General features: G+C 31.9%; 1 protein-coding gene across 14 annotated transcripts in view; it reads right to left on the bottom strand.

Moving 5' to 3' along the window:
* Window positions 1–25,573, bottom strand: part of LOC119830141 (cyclic nucleotide-gated cation channel alpha-3) — a 56,179-nt gene that overhangs the window by 18,150 nt on the left and 12,456 nt on the right. For 9 of the 14 annotated variants that reach the window (XM_038353021.1, XM_038353034.1, XM_038353025.1 and 6 more), the window contains exons 1-7: window positions 24,761–24,888; window positions 23,568–23,670; window positions 21,009–21,122; window positions 8,884–9,013; window positions 4,459–4,593; window positions 2,635–2,813; window positions 1,421–1,918 (exon numbers count right to left, since the gene is read on the bottom strand). In XM_038353021.1, coding sequence (XP_038208949.1) covers window positions 1,421–1,918; window positions 2,635–2,813; window positions 4,459–4,593; window positions 8,884–9,013; window positions 21,009–21,122; window positions 23,568–23,658 — 1,147 coding nt within the window. In that variant the 5' untranslated portion in view covers window positions 23,659–23,670; window positions 24,761–24,888. Of the gene's footprint in view, window positions 1–1,420; window positions 1,919–2,634; window positions 2,814–4,458; window positions 4,594–8,883; window positions 9,014–21,008; window positions 21,123–23,567; window positions 23,671–24,760; window positions 24,889–25,573 lie in introns of those variants that run through there. The other 5 variants (XM_038353023.1, XM_038353022.1, XM_038353024.1 and 2 more) reach the window with 4 other exon arrangements.

Below are 25,573 nucleotides of genomic sequence, written 5' to 3'. Positions count from 1 at the left end.
TGTCCAACTGAGTTTTATGCAACATAAAATTTATTTAGAAGTTCATATCTAGATTAACATTTGAATCGAATATTGAATTCGTATTAAATTTTTTATATATTATTGCACAAATTGTGGATCATCGCGTGATACGTGAGCATAAATCTCGAATATATCCATACAAAATATTGTAAAACATTCATATTTTTACCGAAGTTTACCCTTAATTTTCAGCTCAGAATTATTTATTTATTTTATTTATTAACACTTTATTGTGCAATGCACATATAACAGTTAACAAAAACAAATAACTAATATCTATTGTACAATTATTGTACGATTATATAATTAATTGATCGTCAAGTGCAATTACGACATAAACTGTTGAAATAACAATTAGTATATTATTGAATCTATTGTTTTAATGTCCATGATTCAAGATCAGAATACAACAAAACACACCGAAACTAGGCAACTAAAAACTGCAAAAAGTCTCTATTTTTCTTTTTAAATTTTAATTAAACTATATTTAAATTTTATAACTACTATATTAATAAGATGAGGAGTAAAGAAAATTTCGATAAATGACTTAAATTCTTAAATTAGACACCGTAATATCTTTAAATAGCGCCTTCAGCCTTTTAACTTACGTTCATACTAGGAATATAGGTGTTTAAATTGCCACTAAAGTGCAAACGATCTAAATATAATCTCTTTTGGGTGTAAGCCAAGCAGTTGCAGCATCTGCATTATATGTAATAGAATGCATAGCATTTGTAAAGTTTATATAACGGTATTAACTATATTAGCTTTCGGCAATGGCCAATTATTTTACATATTCAAATACTTACACCTTGAATTTGTACATTACATGTCATACATATTTGAGTCATCTCGACAGTCGCTACTATTACTAAGATAATTTGAGTTATATAATGTAAATATTCATAAATTTTCACGTACTTTGATCTTCGTGTTAGATATAAGTATAACTAAAAATATGTACATTATTGCATATTAATCGATTAAAATCTTTCATGAATATTCTATTTCAAAACTAAAAAAAATATTGAAAATTGTAATAATAAGCTTATGTATACTATATTGAAATAATTGTGACATAATACTAGGTAGATATATTATTTTACAACCCATATTTGATATCAACTTTCATAAAGGGCCCTTATTATACACGATATTGTAAACTATACAGGATCACGTACCTGCCTCAAAGGCCCTCATATAATATTCGAGGATAACCTCTTTACAACTAAGTTGCTTTTAAAACTTATGTTACGAACTTACCTAGTAGATTTTCAGGTATGTTTATGATCCGTTATATTTTACAAGAGACTGTGGTTATGCACATTTTTTATTTCAGTGTTCGAGAATTTTCAAGATAAAATCTACTTTTACGACAAAATGTAATAAATGTACTCACCTATTGTGGTCAACGCCAACGTGCACCAATAATAACTCTGTAGATATTGTTTCACTACGTCAGCAGTCTCTGTATCATGATATACCCAATTTTTACTACCGAATCCATTGTTTTTATATATTATATGGTACAAACATCCATTCCAATGGAATATTACTAATAGATAATGAATTAAACTGGTCGACCTAAATAGATTAGGATAGTTCGTATGCCGTTCGGTACGGTCCATAAAGGCCCAGAAGCGGTATATTTTCACAAGTCTGAAGGATCTTAGTATGGAATTAAAGCCGATAGATAAATAAAGGAAATCCAGCGGCAATAAACATAGACAGTCTATGTAAAATGTGGTAGAGTTCATATAATGCGCCCTGAGCTTCGCCGGTTCTGTTTGTAACACCCCGTCTTCTAAGTAGCCCGTCCGAAAATGAAATAAAATATCCGCCAGATAAAGGAAGTCCGAAAAATAATCCAAACAAAACCACACTATTAACGTTTCACCTGAAACAAAAGACATTAAAAGGCTAAGAACTTCGTTATATCGCATTAAAAGGGCGGGTTGAATATTATGTTCTATTTCTAAAACCATCTTAAGCGTATAACAAATGAGATTATATCTTTGTGGAAATATGAAAGGAGGACTGTAACAAAACAATAGGAAATTGGAGCGTTGTTACATTGAGATGCGTCTTTCATAGTATCACATTGTCTTACGGTTTTGACATTTAAGAGAAAAGCTATTTCGGTAAGTAATTTAATTCTCTACCGTACAAGTTAAGCAAACTATGCTGAGTGCGCTAAATCGATGCAAGCCAGATCGGCTGCTAATCTAAGTTACTTCCTAAAATAGACGTAACGTGATTTTCATATAAATCCATATTACCAGTAAATTTACGTGCTCATAAAAATTAACTGTATGTACTCCTATCATATCAAAAAGGGACATTAAACTTGTTTAAATAAGTGAATTCAAATGACAAAACTCATTATTCATTACTGACAGGATTTAGCTGTTTTCACTTGATTTATTATTAATTAACCCATTGCATACTATTCCATCATTTTACAGATAATTAAATAACCAAAAATTATTAAATTATGCAAACTTAAATCCGTGAATTATGAGCTGCAGAAAAACTAATCGCATCAAGATATCTTAATTCGCGGAGTCTTAGCGTTCAATATAACTATAAAAGGGTTTAAGATGTACATCTTACCATTGATTTCTTGAAAGGCGAATCTATATACGATGACCCAGAGGTTGTATAAGAATGCGAGGGAGACGACCATGGACCAGTAATAGCACAGCCGGCCGGCGGGGTCGAATACGAATGAAAATGACAATCCGAACCGAAATGGCCCGCTGTTGAAGGTCGACCGTCGCCGGATGGATCTGCTGTTAAACAAAATTGAATATAGTAGTTTTTATAACATATTGACTGAATAGACTCTATATATATCAAATCAAATTATAGACACAATATAATACACAATATTTATTTATGTTATATTAGTAATATTATGCCTACTGAAATTATTGTTTATGTACTATCTGAGTTATTATATTTGTATTAATCATAACTTAAACTAAACAAATTAAATAAAGTAATGTTATTTTGTGTTAAATATTCCGGATTAAATTTTTACCATTTACCAAGTTAGACATTTATTTTCGTTAGCAAATAGGAACATTTTGACTCCCGTTATGAATTGGTCTTTTTATTCTCTTAAATTACCAATTACTATGATGTATGTACCAGATGCAAGGTCGTTAAATAATTAATTCCCGATGTAATAGCCTATTAAGACTAGTTTAGATCAAACAGTTTCCATTTTGAATTCAATTTATGTTCTAACAACAATCAATGGATCACATTACTATCAGCCAATAATGTATGCGTGTTATAACAATACATATTAATTCATATGTACAGGTTTACATAGACTGATTGCATGCTGATAACGACTAACAGGGACATCGGCGTATGTAACGCAGTGAGAATAATGAAATGTCAAACGTACATAGAAATGAAGCTACAATTCAATATATCCTATTAATATCGCTTTCGGGGAACCGTTTTCAATGTCTATCAGCTTTGCGAAAACAATTCAGCGTTAATGAATATTAATAGTTAATTTGCTTGGCCCATCATGAAAATTAATTGCTGTTTAACATATTTTGGTTAAAAGAATGCTCTTTAAAGCTACACATAACATAAATAGATTACTTAAGTCATTACATAGATCAAAAGTCATTTTGTTAAAATAAAATCAGAGAGTGAGTCTCGAGTATGCTCACAGCCGCGGGTGTTTACATGAAAACTTGTTCTCGTGATGAAATAGTAAATAGTTGCTGAATAACACTGAAATACTGGCGCATCGAATGTTCGTATATCGTATAAACAAAGAACATTTTAACGTGAGGTTAAAATCTGAGATAATTACTTTAAAACTAAAAACTTTTCATGCACTCTTCACTTATAATAGCATCCCTTAACCAAATTTTGCAGCCGTAGTAAAGTTATGGATCCTGTAACAGCTTTTTAATGTATTTATATTTGTGTGTTTCATATGGGCTACTTTAGTAATAATCTTTGGGTATCAATAAAAGGTGACATGACCGCCTCCTTGGTACAGTGGTTAACGCGTGAGCGTAGAACCGAGGGGTCCTGGGTTCAATTCCCGGTGGGGACGCACAAAAAAAAATGTCTCGGTCTGGCAGGACACAGAAGGCTGATCACCTACTTGTTCGTAAAGAAAATCAATCAGTGAAACAGATGTACATCATCTGCCCCATACCCCACTAGGGGACACGGGACTTCACTTATCAATAAAACGTTCTTGATTCATTAATGTTTAACTAGTAGTGGCAGTAGTAGTTTGCTTACCTTCATACGATATAAAACTTACAAAATGGACAAATTCTGGTGAACCCAAAGCTAAATATCATACGGTAACATACAATAATTTTTTTAAAAGAGTTGTCACAGAGTATTCCATATTTATAGCTATTAGTTTGTTAAAAGCTAAAGCCAACTAACCTGTCAGTGCCGTTACAATGAGAAGCGAGGTGGTTGTGCGAGTGGTGCGGGGCGGGCGTCGCGTGCGGCGTGTGCGGCGTGCTGCGCCAGCCGCCGAGCAGTGGAGCCTCGCCACTCGCCCCCAGGAGTTTTAATCTAAGTTTTAATTTACATTCATGTTTACGTGCAAATAAAAAAGATTCGACCTAACATCAGCGATCGGAATTTCTATTCCTCTTTCGGTTTTACCAAATTTTACAATAAATGCTATAAGAATAACAAAGTATTGTATTTATTCAGTCATCAGTGACGTATCTGATGTTGTTCATTGTGCAAAATGATAAATTATCCTAAATTAGAATACTAACAGTCGTTGTATTTACACTAATAGATAACTATGTCAAAATTTTGTTTAGTTTATTTTCAATGGAGGAAAATTATAAATCAATGGTATTGAAAATAACATTATTTTTATTGAAACACTTTTTTGCAATATCTATGAGAAAATACTTTGGTACTATAAGATACTGAAGTTGAATTAATTTAATTAATTCAAATATCTTACTTAAGAAGAAAAGTTACAGTTAAAGAACGTTGTAATTGAATTTGAGCTACAAACGAGATCAACCTGATCAATTTTAATAGAATTACACGAGGAAACGAAAAGCCGAGGAATACCCGCCGCAGTTCCAAAGCTCAATCGACTTAGTGGCACATGAGCGGCTACCGGCAAAAAATTGGTTTTTCAAATGCAGTATCGAGGGACTGAGGGGTAAAGTGCTCGCTTCGAGTTGTCGTAGTGTGAAATGAGATATAAACCGTTCAAAAATGTGATACGACGGTGACGCGTCGCCGCGTCGCCCGCTCTTACGACTCCCAATATTGCCGGCTTAACATAGCTACCTGCGTTGAAATGTAACATTTCAGGAGATTTACTATAGAAACGCCTCAATGGAAATAGGCGGATTCAGAAAATAAAACGTATTTTATCGATACCTCTACCGCGATTGCCGTTTTGTGAAAGCATTTTCTAGTAATATTTTAAAAAGCTTTATTTATTGGATTGGTGTTTGTAAAACAAAAATCGAGCGAATTGAGAAAATTCATTTTTACACAGTGGATTGATAAAACAGAGATAAAATATATAAATGTAATTTAACTTATATATTGTAAATAATGTAAAAATATTGTAAACGAACAATGTTACTGTATGAAAGCTTGTTTAACTTGATCTAACGATAAAATCTTTTGTTTATTCTAGGCCAACCTCCTTCCTCCTTCTTTCGCCCGTATCTCGCTGAATGACGGTACACTTATGATTAAGGCTCTCTTAAAATAAGGGCCCTCACGTACCTCAACAAACAAGAGACGTACCCTCGAAGCTGGCACTCTACAGCAGCTTTAATGGGCACGGAACACGTTAACCACCTAACACTAAATAATTGATACTTTACGAAAATCTGCCTTTTCGTTACGAAAACGGCAATAAACTTTTCTCAATTCATTTCGAATCCATAAAACACTTCTATCTTCGATAAACATTGAATAAATTAAAAATGTATGGTAAAAGCCAGTTGTATTCAGTTTATGGCGAAGATTTTCCGAGCCAGTAAGTGAAAAGCACGTTTACGAGTAACAAAGAAACTACACACACACGTACCTGTATACGTAACAGTTGAGTTGGACTTGTTTATTTTATTTTTATGTCATGTTTTATATATGCTTTTGAGTACCTCCATATTAGAATATACATACATATCTTTGTTTATTCTATTGTAAATTGAATATATATTCCTTTTTTTTCATACCAATTCGCTTAATATTGAAAATAACTGAATTGATTCAAAATTACATCAATATTGTTCATGATGATAGACTTTTTGGATTCTATTATTCTCATAAAAACACACGCGACGATTTAAAAAAGTATTCACTATAAATGATAAGGCATCATTCAAGTAGAGTCCGAGAAATGCCCCAATTTACAGTGCACTTTTGTTTAAACGCTAACTGGGTGAGATTATCTCAAAGATAGAACAGAACAATATATCTGGTTTATCGCTGAAAGCTGCTTGACAGCTCCAGTTTAGAGGATGCGAAATAATATTGCTTTTGCATATCGCAGAATGCACACGTCACACCTCGCACGTCATCACTACTGCGGACGTGAAACCCGGTAAATGTGTGTTATAACCTATTTTTGAATTGCTTTCAATAAAATGGCGGATAAAACAACAACAACTTACACTTCTTACTGAGGTGACGATCGATAAATAATAAAATGTTAATAAATACTATATATAAATTGAATATGGCAGCTATTTTATGAAGCATATATTTATTGAAATTGGAATAAATTTAGTAAGTAGTACACACAAGGATAGATAATAAAGGAAATTTTTCACAATAATTACAATTGAAACATCATAAATATCAATTATCATTCTAACGAGTAAGACATGCACAAACAGTAGAAAGGAAATGGTTCAATAAACACTCTCTGCGCAACAAAGGCGACAGTAATACCTATACAAGTATCCCCGTTCAAGATATCATTTAATTTGCTCCGAGTGTTTCTAAGAGACGGTGAAGAAACTTCTCGAAAGTTCGATCATTTGCAATATTACGATTCTATTAAAGGATTCGAGTAAAAGTTAGTACTTACACCCGCAAGGTAAAGAACTTGTGATTAACGTACTTTGTTGTAATAGTTTTTCCAATACGTGTTTCCATCCTAGTGGAAAATTCCATTAGTTCATGCTAAGCTGCTGTCATTAGTTTTTATATATTGTTAAGATGCAACCATGTCATGTTTAAAGGTACTTGCTACATATTATCAAATAAAAAAATGTAAGAGTCCAGTGTATAATAAATATAGTATAATAGTAGATTCGAATTATATATTCGACTCCAACCAGAATGCTCAGGGATCTTTAAAGAAATACAAATAAAACAAACATTTTCAGAATGCGACTGTATTAGCAAACAAACATAACTCTGTGAAATTTTGTCTATTTTTACCGATGAATTGTATTTTAAAAGTATAAGTTCCATTAGCAACAAAGTGAGATCTACTACAGTGACAAAGTTTCGCTTAAAAGTTACAATCTGGTATGAAATATGGTATTTACAAAGAATCGGTAGCTATTAGGTACTCTAATACCAGACGTGATTGTAACAAACTATCTGGTTTTGTAATTCAAACCAAGCTTTCAAGCAAAAAAATTCACCTGCTTTTTCAATAATCTAAAAAAAAACAAAGTTATTGAGCGTGTATCACATAAATAAGATACATAAACTCCCAAAAGATCATGACTCTCAACATTGAGAATTTCTACACAAAGAGGAATGGAAACCGATGTTTAATCTCTTATCTTAGCTCCAATACTTATGATACCTGGGGAGGTAGTAACAACCCTAAATACTAAATGAGACCGCTGGGTAAGAATTCCCTGTCGAAAAGAAAAGTCGATCGCATGGAGCTTTCGGACATTTCTTTAAAAAGATACAGTGCGAATTAAAAATGTTTTTAAGAATTTCGGTTGAAAATGTGATAATAGCTAAATGTTTAATATTGATTGGACACAATTTGAACTGATAAAATGCTAAGAAAAGTATGCCGTTTAGTTATTTTAAAGCCAAAGCTTCGAGTGATCGTTAATTATGTGTGAATATCTAAAACAGTCAATATTTTCTATTTGAACAACTTCCCCTACAATACTTCCTTTTAAGACGCATAACTAATAATAACAACATTCCCTAAGCAAATACTCCTATTGCTTTGTATTCTCTTCAAATAATAGAGAAACATATAATATCGTCCCGGAAACTACGTATTGTAGGCTAATTTAGTATGGTTTATTTGTGTTGTATAAAATAACTTTAATTTATATGAAATGTTTATTTGAACTGCTCCATTCCATAAAATATATACTTAACAGGGGTATTCAAAATTTCACAAAAGCTATAGCTTATTTAAATCAAAAACTGAATCCAACTTTCAGCGCTAATGTTTACTTTTTCGTTTAGTTTCAAAATTCGAACAATTTCATAGAACGGTGGTAACAAAAGCCTTTATGAATTTTGAATTTTCAACTTCAATCTGTTCAATGGTAATTTTTTTTTTACTAAATGCCGCTTGCGAAAGTTATTAAGTTGACCTACAATAAAAGCTAAATTCGTAAAACATATTGTTATAGTTGCGAGTTTATACTCTTTCTGTGATTAATATTAATACCTAGGTAAAAATATGCGATAATCAACATCAATCCCATTTGATGGACTATAGACTCAATTAATTAATTATGCGACATTTGCGACACACAAAAACGCAAACCCACAAATAAATGACGATATTTGCATATTTCTTTACCTGAATGAGACAAACATTCGTATATGATGAATGTTTTCAAGCAATTGAGTGATCTGGGCAATACGTATGCTTACCTAGCTTTATGTGAGCGTCGTGAGCGTAAAGAGAGATCCAATTCACTCGCAGCAGAGCATGCGGTGCCGGCTTGCAGGGAGCCTCGCGACCCGCCCAGCCGCCGCGAGCCCAGCCGACACGTCATCATATCTAGAGGCAATAATATATTAGTATTATACCCACTTCTCTATTCCTAATTCGTGAATGTACACTTTCGTCATCAAAATCATTTGTAAATATTATTGGCGGTTACAGATTGTAGTTCATTGTGTTGGCGGCAGAGTTTCATCTATTAAACAGAGATATTCACATAAAAAAGCGTGGAATGAACTGGAGTTTATTCTGAATTTTGTGGACCCGAAACGGTAGTAGAGACATAGTAAATAGAGACTTCTCCAGATATACCTACAAAGAGAGTTTTTTAAGCATAAAATTATAATACATTTTCATTTTCCATAAATACTTGTTACAAAAACTCAAATAAAAGTATATATCGGGAACTCAGAGACAAAGAATTTTGTACAGAGAATATTTAAATATTTTTTAAACACTAAACAAGAGAGAGAAAAACAAAGTAGACAATGAAAGCGAGTCATCTTGAGGACCAAATAAATAGATCGAATAAAGTCTACCCTGCTCTTTTTTATAAACTGTCGTTCACAATTTAGTTCATTGAGGCGCCCGCTCACCCGAAGTTCCGGTCCAAATTACGGGATTGAAAGAAACTCCCTCGTGCCGGTCTGAGTACTAAAAATAAGCTAAAAATTCACTGCAATTGGGCAATCGTCGTAACTACAAATAATCCTGAGCTGTAAAATTGGCTCGTGGTTTCAATTGCAAATGATACACAATATAGGTACTTCAATTAAATTATCTTCGTTGTAACATAAGAGAACAAAGGCTTAAAATTGTATTAGGATGAGAAGTAACGGGTATTTGTAGCCGTGTTTGACGTCACAAGCAGCTTTGTGTGTAAATAGGTACGCGAGGATTGTTTCATTCGCAGCCCGTGGTTTTGGTAAATTTTAATGACACGTTGCGTCGCAGTGCGGAGTGTGACTGTGAAATGTCGGGATTGGTTTCGATATAGAACATTAACGTTGCTATGATGCTATTAGCAAATACTCCAGGTGTTTGTTACCGCTGAAATTATTCACGCAATTTTTGTCCTATTAACAACAAAAAATAACAAGGATATATACGTTAATATACCCCATTTTGTTATGACACTGAATTACGTTCTTAATCACGACTCCAATTTAACACGCCGTTTTTATAAACCTTTCGACGCTGAATAAAAGCTTTTTCCATAGTTGTTTTTTATCATATTAGATCGAACAAACATATCGATTGGAGCAGTAATTAAATGTCTGCCGGCGACATTTACAATCGCAAAAAAGAAACTTTTCATTAAAGGGTTTCAAGCAGATGTCGCAAATAAAAGATAGATGCATTTGAATCGACAATAGTCTTCAATTTAATTTCAGTTTTGTTCTTGCAGTAATTATGGGTATCGTAGTATTACGATACAACGTTTTTCTTTAAGATTTCTTTAAACTTATGATTTTGATAAAACTTTGTTACGTTTTTAGTGCAAATGTAAATCTTAAGATTAATGCAAATATGGTTTTCGGAGATCCTTTTCAAAATACAGTCTCTCTCATTGTTGATAAATGAGAATTGTTCATGCTATACATTTTTATTGCAAGAAGGAAGTAAGTTCCTATGTTTATTCCAAAGTACCGCAAGCCAGTTGTGGTTGTAACAGATAACTCGTTGCCGGAGGCGCGCCGCACTGCGTCGCAACATATCATTAAAATACATTGAGAATCTACACAAAATCCACACTTGAGTACATTAAGAATGTACACAAAATCTACTCTTAGTAGTAGTCACCCTATTAAATATAGAAATCCTATCGCCTTAAATTTCATATGTGTTTTTTTTAAGTTATTTTACGTTGTTAACTTATTATGCGCGTATTTTAAAATAAAGTTGACTGGTAAGTGAAAAATAAAATTACAAAAAAAGAGCACTTAATATACAAACCATACTGAGAAAATCATCATAATAATTTCATATTAATTCCCACGCCGAGATAATTTTATGCCGTACTTATTATGTACCTTAAAACTAAAATGTAAATTTTGTGAGAGCATCGCTCTACAGGCAGGTACATCTGAGGCAACTAGTTAAGGCTAGTACTGTATTTTACGTGTTTCTGTAATGATAATATACGTGTAGTCGCCACTTTTATAACCTGGCCTGTTCATTAACATTCATTAAATTATATATCAACATTTTCTCATCACAACTAAACATGGAATTGGTAAATAACTAAAAAGTATCAAATGGTTTATTTAATAAAACCGATCCAAGCCATTTTTTAGTTAATCTATTTGTGATAAATATATAAAAAAATAACGATCACTGTTATTCTTGTATTAATATTTCAACCAGAATTAATTATAAAAGAGTGTCCAACGTAACTGATAACTAAACTTTTTTGCTCAGCGTGTGATCAATGGGGCGGACCTCAACCGGTACCGATCTGCCGGCCTCCATTCTATCCATCTTATTCCCCTTTTTAATTAATTCTTTATATTCCTGCACCACGCTCGGACGGTATTCAATAAGGGCAGCTTTGTTTCAATGTGAATAAAGGACCTGCTTTATTAACAAAGGTCAGGTTCTAAAGCAAAAACTTCAATCGACGCTTATTACTATTGTACCACGGTACGCCGCCAACATTTATACATCGCTCAGTTTTTCAGCGCTAAATGACATCTTAAAATGTTAATTAAACATTCAAGTCGCGTTCTTTCTCTCAGAGTCATTAAAACCTTGATGACGTCAAAGTAATGACGCATTCAGCGGTGAAATTCTGAAACACTACGACTACTTGTTGCCTCTTAAGGAAGTGTAGGCCAGTGTAAGTTTAGATCGAACTTCTGCACTTCCAGCTTGGAACAAAGGACACGAATAAAACTACACAGTGTTTTAAACTCGAATACATAGCTTAGTGGAAAGTTCATTTGGCCATTTCTCTTTATTTTAGTACGTACAGCACTTTTGTTGAATATAAATAATTTATGCATTTGTTTTACTACATTTTTTAATGAAAATTTTCGCTTCGCTCGCTCGGTTTGTAAGATGATTAACACGCTCGTCGCTTCGTTCCTCTCTTACCTATTTTTTACTAAAATTTATATATTTTCATGAAGGAAGTTTATAGTAATCATTATTATGTTAATTATATGATAAAAATGTATGTCTTAATAAGTGAGACAATTTTATTTAGAAAACATAGTATAATCTATTCTTAAACGCGTTTTGTAACATTGTTTCCCCTCACTAATATCGCACCGTATACTTGCTAATTAATAAAGAATTACACGAACAAGGCAGTTGAGATGTCTTTACACGCACCGAATGAAGGCGCGAGCGTCGACAGAGCCAAAGCAGAGCGTATCTACTAATTGAATCTTAGAACTCGTCTCTAACTTTTGCAAACTCACGCGAAATTTGATTAGCTCATCATCTTTCTACGAGTTTAATATTTTTTTACAATTTGGAACATTAATCACCGGATTAACGGCTAGTGGATACATTGTTTTTACAACGGGAAATCCTTGAACTTTTAACGACCAGTCTACAAAAGTAAGCTTCTTATTAATTGAGTCATATTTCAGAGATACGTTTGTTGTGAGCCGAGTAACCGCTATCTGTTACTTTCAAATACCAGCTTCTTTAAAAACTTCAGTAATATTTACTCATCTTTTTGGTTCTTAAGGATGGCTTAAGTAATTCGTATATCTTTGCTGAAAGTAAAAGCAGTTTTATCTACTATTATATTATAGTACTGTATGATATTAAGTATATAAATATTTTATATTCAGAATATTTATCTTTTTAGTAAACGAATAATTTGACTTTGTTTATATTCCACTTGTTAAATTACTTCTACATAACAATACTCATATCTATTGATATGATGGTAATAACTATGACGTGTGGAAAACGTATTCACTAAAAATAATCTTTATTTCTCTTTATTTGAAACTGCCAGTGTACAACTAGTTGTAACTAGGAAAAACACGTTGTAAGAGAAAATTAGTTTTAACTGTAAGAAATAAAATAAATATAAATATATCAGTAATTAAAACTAAGGGCGATTTATAGTACCTATAAGTTTAATAAGTATGAAGACTTTGTTGCGAATCCTTGTTTTGAATAATTTCTATAATTTCTATGTTATAAATAATTTCTAAAATTCATTTAACCCTTGTTTTGAAGTATACTGAAAGATTTAATGAATCTTCATTATGTACCAATTCCCTTATGTCGATGCGGGTAAAAACTTTCGTAGACAAGCATAACCCTAGGGGCTTTGTTTTACTCTGCCAATCTTTAAGTATGCTGAATAGATAAATACTAAAGTCAGAGGAAGGTTTAAGAGATTGTGTAACTTAGAGGTGATATTACAACTCTACGGAGAATATGCCTAAATTTAACTCTTACAAAATTTATTAAAAAATAATACTGTCTTAGTATCGAAAGATACTAACATTTCGATTCGATAGAAATTTGTATCAACATATGTCCCTACGTGTAGCTATAAACATTCAAGCAAACGAAAATAATTTTCGAAAGTATTACTTGATATCCATAAATTATGAACGTAGCTATAATTTATTTTTGTTATTATTTTATTTTATGTTGTTAAAATAGTAAACAGATTATGACAAAACAAAAATATACGCAGGAAGTGCTTATAAAAACAATTATAACGTGATAGTTATACATAGACCATATATAAAAAGAAATTATTGACTACTAAGTAACTATTTAGCGCGCATGTCAATTTCTTAATTAGATATTATTTAATACTATACAAATTGCCATAGAAGGGATCTAAATCAAACTCCTTACAAAATCGATTAAAATCCATTATTATTCAATTAAAACAAATTGTATCGCTCCTTACTTCTTATCAACGTCATTAAAGTTATGTAATCCATAGTCCATTGTCCATAGTCTTCAATTTATATTTTCTTCCTATTTTTACTGATATAAATGCAGTATACCTTTACGGAGAAGTCGAAGCAAACTTACAGAGCTTCGTTTACGTAAAGGAAATAAACCTAGACAAGTTGACCGCACTGTTACAGAAACTTTTTGCATAAAGACAGCATCACCTGTTTGCTACCAACGGAATTATGAATTTTTAGCTCACATTTCTTACTATTTGAAGTTACGTTTTATTTACCTACAACACAACATTATAGGGATTTTGATAACTGAGACAATTTATAATTACGCTTAGTTTGTTAATATGTGTGTATTAATTTCGAATTTAAAAGCTTTAAGAACATATTTGTATTTGTATTGATTAATTAACAAATATCAATCGAAAAAAATTAAATGAATGAGAAATGAAATAATGAATTATTATCATTTTCATTCATTCATAAATTAACGTATCTAAGTCTGATAATATAAATTTACTTTATACACACACACATTAATCTATATTTCATTACATAACGTAGGTTTTTTCTATGGTGCAAAAATATTACTAAAATAATAAAACTGCATTTACTAACAATCTGTTATTTTATTAAGTTTGTCAAACGGCACGTTTATAACGAACTTCCTAACAACATGAACAAACTATTAGGTTCAAGGCAGCTACGGATTGAATTAGATGTTCACTCTCAACGCTGAATTAACATATGTATCTGTGTGCCAGCATATTGCGAGCCGCAGAGGAACATTAGCAAAATGTTGAGATGGAACGCTTTGTCTCATTAAACAGAGCAAGCCGCTTTTGTTTTCAGACCTTTTTTATTATAAGCAATTACTTTACGTTCTTGCTTTTATACGCACCATAGATTGAAGACTTTTTTACTTGGTGTGTGTAAGTTACCTTGGGATTTACATTTTCACAAACTATGAAATATTTACATCTTATGAGCATAATTTCTGTAAGCTCAAATAAGAAAATGCAATTAATCCACTATTGTCATTTACTTCAACGATGTGTAATCGTACACCCCCTAAAAGAAATTTATGATAGCTTTTTGTTACCAAAGCTAATGGGATAACCGCCACCACAGCCAAATTACCTACAAGCTAATACTTAATGAAGCAGAGTCAGAAAGCTAATCACTGAACTATAATTACTGAATCTAAACAACAAAGTTTACAATGCTCATCGCCTACGCAAAGAAAACATCGTAGATCGTTAAAACGATATTATAAGGATATTATGAACGAATAAAAGCAATCCCGCAGCACTCTATAACTCACAATAATTTCATTAAACTTGTCCACTGCCGTCATTCTCTTGGCACTGAGGCTATTTTTAACGCGTTCGAAGGCGCCCGGGGGTAATTAATATCATTCGGATGCATTTATCTCACATAATTATTACTACAGTGTGAAAAATATCAAATGCAGGGATGGTTCGGATTAATAAATTGTTCATTTCTTTAAAAGCAATTAAAATATAAGTTGTAAGAAGAGGGAAAACCAAATCAGCCTTTCTGCTCATGTCGGGTATATTGATTAGCCGCTACGCGACTATACTAGAAAGCGAAGAACCGACTAAGACATCTGTCAATCGAGGTTTTTGTTTAATTATTTATTTGTAACTTATTTTTTAAATTTTAATCATAGTCGTACATAATGAGTTTAAATTAATTTCTATTAAATTAATAAAAAAACTATAAAATCAATGTGGCAATTCGAAGTGATTTTCTATACTGACTAGTTGTAATTGTGTTAGTATAAAGTGTGTGTGACTTCTTTTGTTATAAGTCTTATAATGTAAGAGCTTGCCACATAAAACTTAATAGCCATTGATAAAGATCGATGCCAGATACTCTCGATCCGTGTAATAAATTAGAACCTTCTGATTCTGAGCAATTAGTCTTCATTTTAAAAATATTTTTTAATGAGCCTAGAATTAATAGATATGTAAATTGGATGAATTAAGTTGCAAAATTTTAACATAAAACTTTAAATCGTGTTTAATACGCTTAATAAATCGTTATTTATTTTTAAATATTTCACAGAATGCTATTGAAATAATCTATGATATTTAATTATGTTTAATACAAATTTATTTTGATTTCTGAATTCGACACGTAAATCCAATGAATTACATTCGGCGAAGTAGAGATAAAGAGATCGATCTAAACGAATAAAGTTCATTATTTTAAACATTGTGTTTTTGAATCGATTTCAAAAAAAAATTATGTCATAATACTGTTCGCGTATCAAAGACTAGTAGACCAACATTTACCTTAATTTTCTTTTTGCTTTTCGGTTGGAATCTCTTGAGAGAGTTAAAGGAAAGTGTATTTATAATGTACAAGGTTCCAACAAGAAATAAGAAATAATTTACTATTTAATAGAAGAAACGAACTATGATTTCATTCACAGTAATACAAAAGATTGTTTATACAATGTATAATATTTGTTTGAATATAAATATTTCCAGTCGCAATCTAAAATAGCACTTACATCGTTCCAAATAAACACAAAGTCCAAGGAAAAATATTGTGGGTTTGTAATAAAAATGATACAATGGCAGCGATGTAAATGAGTGCAACGATAAATATTAATAGAGAACCGCGTTCTTTTGTGAGAAGATGTCATGAAAGTTTTACGTTCAACCGTGCGCTAATGCAGACGTCGTATATCAAATACATAACTGTAGGGACGTTATGAAAATTTCATAAACCCACAAATCGAAATCACATAATTCACTATACAAATGTAATACTTAAATTGCATCGCTGACTTAAGTTTTACTTCCATTCATCGTTCTGAGTTTGTGTATCTATACGGATTTCGGAATATACAGCCAACTGAGTTTATTTAAAAATTTATCTTTGGTATAGCAATTTTTATACAATAAACATAGTGGTTGTTTTATAATAATATATACCTACCTATATGTCTCTCTATCGTCTTACCCTTAATGTAATAATTCCATTGTTACGCGGCACTACACATATGATATCTATTAAATGCTTTATAAAATCGCCCTAGATAACATCGAATCCATCGAAAGAAATATAATTGTACAATTTAGTCATTAAATTTATGCTATTCTATTCGCAGAAACATGATTAAAATCATGTATTTTATCACTATCGTTGTCTTGCGAGTATCTCATTTACCTGATAGAATGCATGGTGCTTTTAAAATAAAACAAATACATAACAATAATAATAATAGTTTAGACTGTAGTGTATAAAATATTTTTTTGTAAATGTTCATTATGCGATTTATTACGACTTTTATGGTATTATTTATTCCATGCCTATCGTAACAAATATGTTAATAGATACCTATTGAATTTTATACTGAAATTATTAATGAAATTTTTTTTTTTAAAGCTTTTCGAACGCATTCTTCCTCGCAAAATATGGGCACGACCTCGATAGTTTCCGGGGCGTGGCATTTATTCGATTTTAGATGTCGTCTTTCTCGCTATCAATATTGTTTGGCAAGTGTATTGTAACCGTTTGAGTGCAGACATGTGTAAGGGTGCGTGATATGGGGCGACAGAGATTGACAGTCACAAGCGGCTTTATAGGATTTCCTATGGATATCCTACAATAATCAATCGTTAACAGCGTCACTCGGCGTGTCAACGTTTATTAGATCCTGTTTGTGTTCAAACATCAACGATGCAAAATAATAGCAAATGGAGCACTTGTTATTTATTGAATTGCACAATCTGATTCGTATCGCGATACAATCGGAAAATTTCAAGCTTGTCAAAATCAGAGGTTGCGATAAATGGGTTTCAAGAATGAATGGACCATCAAGATTTAGAATCTGAGTATTTCAGTTGTACATTGCCAATTTTATACCTAAAATATGATTCTAAACAAGTGCTAGGTATATTCTTTTTCCGTTTGGTTTTTATTTTGGTTTATTCTAGCCTGCGGTTGATAAACGAGACAAACGTAAACGTTTCAATTAAAATTTGGTGGTGCGGAACGAGAATGCATATGGAGACATTGTAGATTTTATCACGTAACCACAAGCAGGCTCTCCGTTGCGCCATTATGCTGATTCTAAAGGCATCATGACACGCCTCGCAATGTCACGCCCTCAACAAACCAATATCATCAACATTTTTTCTTTGCTTTTGTCCGATTTAAAACACTCAGAATATACAATTACTTGTTATCTATAACATAGATAAATTCGAGAAACGGTTTGAAAAGTTATTGTTAGTAATAAGTGCAGTCGAATCTACAGCTAAAATTGATTGACTACGTGCTTGTTGTTACAGAAAATATTATTTGAACTATCTGCAATGCGGGGCGAATATCCCTAGAGGGATCCACTTCAGCGTTAAATGAATCCGATGGAAAAATTATTTAACATTCTGTCGGAAACTCCTTTGAATTCTTAGACACGGCGGTAACCCGTAATTGTTCTATTAAAAAAATAATATTCATAGACATATTATACAAATAATACTAAATAACTACAGAAAATGTAAATTTTATTATGCTTCAAAATATAATACACACACACATAAACAACTCCTCTAGTCACGAAGAGACCATTAGTGCAATTTAATTAGTTCTTAAATAAACAGACACTTCTTTAACAAAGTTGGAATAAAAATAATCTTGGATCATTCAAATGCGATTTCAGTCTGAACTTTTAAACTAATTGAATAAAATCCAGATGTACAAGCACTTTGAAAGCGCAATTTCACAACGGGATTTTTTCTAAGATGATTATTTTGCTTTCTACAAATCTTGTCTTAGTGATTAAACGTTCTTGTGTAAAACAATTATATAATAATTTGTTATATATAGAATACCTAAAAAAAAATATATTTTAGAGTAGTGGATGTATATCTTACGCACTTAATTTATAGATCCGTCTCTACATTTATTTTTTTTAAATAAAACATGCTTTTATTATTTACGTACACGCTTATACTATATCCTAATTTTATCACCTCGTTTCTAACCTCATAACCGATAAAATAATAATACCAAAAGCCATTAATTTAATCCGAAATTATCAAACTAGTTATATCAGCACGTAAATTACAATTGAACACAATATTTACCACGTAATACACTACAATACCCACTAGTTCTATTCAGTAAATCATTACATTCATTCGTATATTAATTTGAATCGCTTTCGATTCATCATTACAGCGAATACATTCACATGAATAATTCCAAGTTATCCATTACGAAGGGATTTCCTGCTTCTGGTGCGAATAATATTCTATAGATTCCGTTGTTTAGGATATTCAGGTTACTACATGGATTTTACGTAGCAGTGGTGATTAATTTGACTGTTGTTTCAATTTGATATATTTCTGACTACGTATAAAACGGAAACTAGATTAATTTGCTTCTGTGATGAAACTTTAACTCTGATTTTTACTTGGCTTAGGCATTTCTTATTCGAAAAACATGCAGTTTTGTTAGAGGTTCTTTCGAAACGACAAAGCGCAACTAGTATGTTATATGAAGGGATTAAATGTCAAGTCTAGACGCTAACAAAAACTTGTTTACGAATTTCTTCAAAATATTTATGCCAAGCAACTGCTAACGACGTCAAAAGAATAAAACTTAATCCGTAATGAGTACCTGGGCAGTCAAAACAACACTGGATTTCTAAAATCTGTTATTCTGTTTAATAATTCACTTATTTAAATCTTAAAATTAATTTTAAAATTTGTAAATTATATTCAACTCCAAAACAGGTCGCAGAACATCATCTAAAATTAAATGATTTTACAAAAATCTATATTTAATAGGTACCACATTTATTTCGTACTTTTATCACTCCCGATTCATATGTCTTTGAATCGCAGATTTTATTTTGACATATAAATGTTGATTATATACCAAGTCTACTCTGAACCACAGAATATAAATACGTGTACTATAAACACGGAGCCTTTTTTGCGGCTGACATCGAGTTCTAATTTAATACGTGTCCAACACACATGTGGCAGGCTTAATGTTGTTTGTAGTAGGTGTTTTATGTGTACACTGAACTGATACGTGTTTATGTCTTTTAGAGGATTTTCAATTTACATAGTGTATGTTAAATAATGATGTTTAATCTAGCAACGATCAATTTATGTTTAAAGAACCTTTTTCCGGTTTCAAAGTGAATTATATGAGAGTAATCATATAAAGAAATTAAAGATGAAGAAATTACCATAAATTTAACGGCCTTATTAATTTAAAAATTTGCCTCGGCTACTCTTTTAAGTGAATAATGATGAATATCAAAATCTCAGAAAATAAGATAAATTAATCAGACGCTAGGTGAACCGGCACAATACAGATTTACGAGAAAGCCGAGCCGACACTGCTCCGCCTCCACTACACAACTCATCAATTTCCTTAGGACGCACCACTCGGAATCCTGTTAATTAAACTACGCCGCTAAATTAAACCTACGCAATGAGGGACACATCGCGCCCTTATCAAAGTGAGTGTGCGTACCCGTTTGACGAACGCGTCTTTGTTCCTCACTTGTTGTTCTTAAATACAACACGGGTAATACATTGTAATACAAATGAAGGCGCCAAGTATGACGTGTATTTATTCGTTGCGATTCTTGCGATGTTTATATGAAAGATATGTGTTATATTTAAAAGGTAAATAGATAAAGCTTTAAAAAGAGTTGACTTTAAGTAATTTTGAATTGATTACTTTTTGATTCAAAAATTCACTGCATAAACAATTCATATTTTTAAATCAATTATTATTTTTTTACAGCTGAATGAATTCAATGAATCACGCTGGCATTATAAATTTCTTTCCTATCACAAAGAGAGCAATTCAGTTTCAGTTGTTAACATTTTTTTTAAAAGACATTTACTTGAGCTATATTATATACTATAAAACACATTCGTACAATTATCGACACTTGAACTAACATATTTAACAACTTTTTCCAACTCATATATAACTGTAGTTCATACAATAGTTTGTGAGAATTTCACAAAAGAGGGTGAAATATGTTAACTCTTTATTAGCAGCTCGCAACGATATTCAACGCGCTTCGTTACTCCATACAAAAGTTATGGGAATATGACATAAAATGGGAGTATATTTAAACTCACCTATGAGACTGTGCCGGCTAGTGCCGAGGCTGGACGCGGGCGGCGAGCTAGGCGCACGCAGAGCGCCGAGCGCGCCGCCGCTGCCGCCGCCCAGGGGACCGCCCTCCAGCGCGCCTGCACAAACATGCATCACAGTTCACGCAAGTAACTATATCACGAACTGTCAACATCGTCTAAAAACTTTTGGCACTACCTACTGAAAATGGATTTACATCTCTCTGCTTTGAACGTGAGCTTCCTCTCAATAACTTTCTTATTTTCAATTTTATATATGAAAGTTTCTATTAAACTACACAAAACATAATATCCACCACGCCATCGCACAAATCGCTAGAAAATTGACGAAACTAATCAAATATGTCTTTATAACTCTTTGATCGTAAATGTTGAAATGCAAAAAGGACAAAATAAATTCATTTTCGATTTCATGAATAGCCGAATTGGGAGTTACTAGCGAATGACGCCCGTTTCAATTCTACTTGTTTCGTTTTAAAAAACTATCTACGAATTTAATTCAAGACAATCGTTTTAATAAATTTATGGTAAACATTGAATTGTTAGTTTAGTACTATTTTATTAAAAGCATTCTATTTAGCTGTTAACTTAAACAGCTTGTATTTCACCCCATTAATCCTATCCAAAATACCAAACAACTACACAAATAATGTTTGAAATGCTTGTGGCTCGTTTACGACATATGCAATTAAAATGCTCTTTGACTTTCACATACATATAAAAAAAATATTATAAACTTCAATAAAAAGGACTAAAAATACTCTTGTTGTTGTTAACATGAAAACAATTGTCATGAATAAAGTATTGACAAAATTCCTCAAAGTAAAGCATTGACAATAATAATTAAAGCACAAGTATAGCAATTTAGTTTACAAAGAAACAAACAAAATGTAACAAGCCTAATTAAATACGTAACAAGCATCTCCCCAACCCTCTGTCTCATGGGAGCGTAAGTCTGAATAGAACGTAGCTACTTAGAAGCGTTGTTTTCTCCATTTTTATTTATTTATACGTTAAAGATAAAATAGATATTATTTTCTCTATTCATTATTCATGCATGAACCTGGTGAAATCATTAAAAGATCATGACGCTATTACAATTTATTAATATGGAATTTCATAACTACTAAATATTTCCATTGATAAGAAAATCAGAAGTTAATTCAGAAATGTAATAGCTCAATATGGGCATCAAAAATTCTTAATTTTTTTACAGTCGGGTTAAAACGTCTATTCCACATTCTATTTTCAAATGTATACTACGGCAAGAACGTACTAAAAATACAGTATTACATTATCTGTGACTGTATTTAATATAGCAAAATACATTATCCACATACTCATCATTCAAAACAATGAACTTAATGATAATCTGCACCAAAAATAATATATCACGGCCGTCATATGGGTTAAATATTACAATTTATGCCCCTACCGCACTGCAGTCCTGTCTTGGCAAATGCTGACTAGGCGCCCTCAAGAGTACGGCCATACTATCAACGAAGGTATTATTATATTATGCTTAGATGAGGAAATGCCATAGTTTAAATACATGTAGGCACATAAAACTATCTTATTTTTGCTCCTGAAGCAATTTATATGAATTTTTATAATTAAGTTTTAAATTAAAGCGATCGAATTAATCAGAGAAATCGATGGAAAAATCCTCAATTATCGATATATCTGTTTTAAAACAATATCTTATTAGGTTTAAAAGGATTTCATGTAAACAAGTTTGACGAATATACGAGTCAATTTTTGTGGTACATACTTACGACTTGTCAAAACGTGGGTTCTATTATATAAATATTACATGTACTTCAAACACACACGTTATATGTTATAGGCATCGTTATGAGTCATTATCTTTTGCTAAAAATGTTGGTGCGATAAATTTTCTATCGTAGACAAAAATAGGACAGGAAATTGATACGTTCTTTCAGTTTCCAATAACGTGTCGGCGATAAGGGCCCACGATGGAGCGGACTTTGCGAATGTGTGAGAACGACTCGTTTGGGAGTCATCTCCTTGCTTTATGCTCTCTAATGTGCCGATTCTTCGGATACCATACATATATAGGTGTCCAGTCGTTATACAGTATGTCCATAAATTTAACCTTAATGACCACGTTTGCTGTCGCAGTGCTATTTTTATACGAAAATTAATATTTTTTCGGGTCGCAATAGAATCATATTCAATATTGCTAATAATGCTTTACAAGAAAATACAATATGGGATACTATTTTATCATTATATGAAATAAATGGAAAATAACTGGTTTAATAGAAAAAGCTATTTATGGGTAATACATACAACTCTTTATTAAAATAACATTGAGTAAAGGGTGTTCTATTATGAAAAGGAGTAGTTTTCATAATTGTTTCCCCGTCTTTTAGATAAATGTTGCTGTTTGACAAAATAACAATTGAGGAACACACTAAACTATAAAGTACTTTATTGGCAATACCTAAAAGTAGATTCTGGAAAAGGTATGGATTTGGGAATTTTGGTTTTAGCTTCATTATAAGAAGCGCGTTCACATACCTACTGTGAATATGCTACCATTATGACGCTGATCTTCTCTCATGGTGTAGATTAGCCCGGCGGGAACGTGACCTAATTGGTGCCGAAGCATGCTCGACTCCCGCTATAAAATTTTTACATTTTAAGCAATGATATTTTATTTCGTATATAATTAACATTAATGGGCAACATAATAGCTGTAGAGCATAACCAAATGGTTTAATCTAATTTATAGGCTTAGCATTAAGAGGTGGATTACGAAGAACGCGTATAAACGCTATCACTGCTTTACCCATGTACTTGGCTCGAAATTTAATGACGTTGTTTAATTTTAGGCAAGAATCCAATTTCATTATTGCAGATATACTCAAAGAAAGTATGAGATAGTAATTAATTATATGTGTGAAAGAAATGTTTAGATAGTTACACGAAAAATACATGGTAGATGTATATGTAGTATAGTCCATCGTACAAATAATACAGAACACAAAACACAAAACAGAAAAGCAAACAATAGTAAATACTCTTTCAATTTAAAAAATAAATCCATGTAATACATACAGTTGCATGAGATTGTTATAAGTTGTTTAATTCAGTTTATATTCTGTGAAAAGTAAGGAATACGTTAAGTACCATTATCCCATTAACAGTGTAATTATCCGGTCGACGATGTTTAAAGACACTCAAAAGCTCGAAACTCGCATGTTCGTACGCAGTAACTTTATAATTATTTTCAAGAATACTTAATAATTTTCGATCCGCTGAACAAGGCTATAATATTCCACACATTAAGGTTACATTTAGAACATGTTACAAAGTTAGCATCCTGATCTGTTCAGTTTTGTTTAATACTATATATTTACGCGACTTATGAGTTATAATTCAAAAGGAGGCTCGTAGAAACAATGTATCTTGTTTATATAATGTATTGAGTAATTACTTTATACTTAATTATATTCATTAATTTTTTATGACATACTTGTCAGTAGTCTACAAATACTTATTACAATATAATTATATTATGATATTTGAAATAACGGCATTGATCAAAGATTATGGTCGATAACATTTATGTTCCAAAACTCTTAATAATTGAAGGAAGTGATGATATTGTTTATATCTTGACCTTAAAGCTTCTTAAAATCGTTAAAAGCCGTTAACGTTGTTAAACGTGCATGACACAGTTGTGTCAATGTATAAAAGCACACACTCACACAGTATACTATAAATACCCCGTTGCTTCGATGGCATAAGTTCAGATACTAGACTGGCTGGGTTGTGCTATTTTTGCTTCGAGAACAATGCGACCAACACAACTTGGTAACTTTAACTGAATTGGTTTTGTCAGCGATTTCCAATGAAAATATACTGTTTATTCATAAGTTTGTTGCTCATAGTTATTTCATAACAGTATTTGCAATGAAATTATGAATAAACAACTCGTTTTATTACAAATAAAAATGGGCCAATATGTACTATCGTGTTACGTTACATTACAAACATTAAGTAAAATATGTTTATCATATCATATAGGTTACATTATCAAAGTGAAAATGTGTTTTATTCTTTTACAACAAAAATTAATGTTGTTTACTTAAATATTAATGAGTAAATAAATCATGATCGATGTACAATTATTTTCTAAATAAAAGGTTACAAAGGGACATCTCTTAGGAGAGGTCCCATTTGAATTTCTTAAATGGGACCAAATGACAACAATTTCCTATCAAATATGAAATCACGCCAATTAGTTGAAAACCTACCGAGTTACTGTCGTGTTATTTAATTACAAAACTCATTAAATATGTCGACTAAAAACTAAAATACAAGGTTTACCTTATAATAATATTGATCATAGAAAGACTTTATAACTCTCGGGCACTTTCCTCCATTGACTATTTGCTCGATATTGCAAACTAACTATTTGCTAGGACTGTGGGTCGTCGTAATGCGGCCCAACAAATTTATGAGTTAATCGCTTACGCTGGAAGTGGATGGAATAGTCCGTTTCCTATGCTGCCACAGAA

Source organism: Zerene cesonia, chromosome 11, assembly GCF_012273895.1.
Source record: "Zerene cesonia ecotype Mississippi chromosome 11, Zerene_cesonia_1.1, whole genome shotgun sequence".
Taxonomy (NCBI): Eukaryota; Metazoa; Arthropoda; class Insecta; order Lepidoptera; family Pieridae; genus Zerene; species Zerene cesonia.
This window is presented reverse-complemented; position numbering and strand designations above follow the sequence as displayed.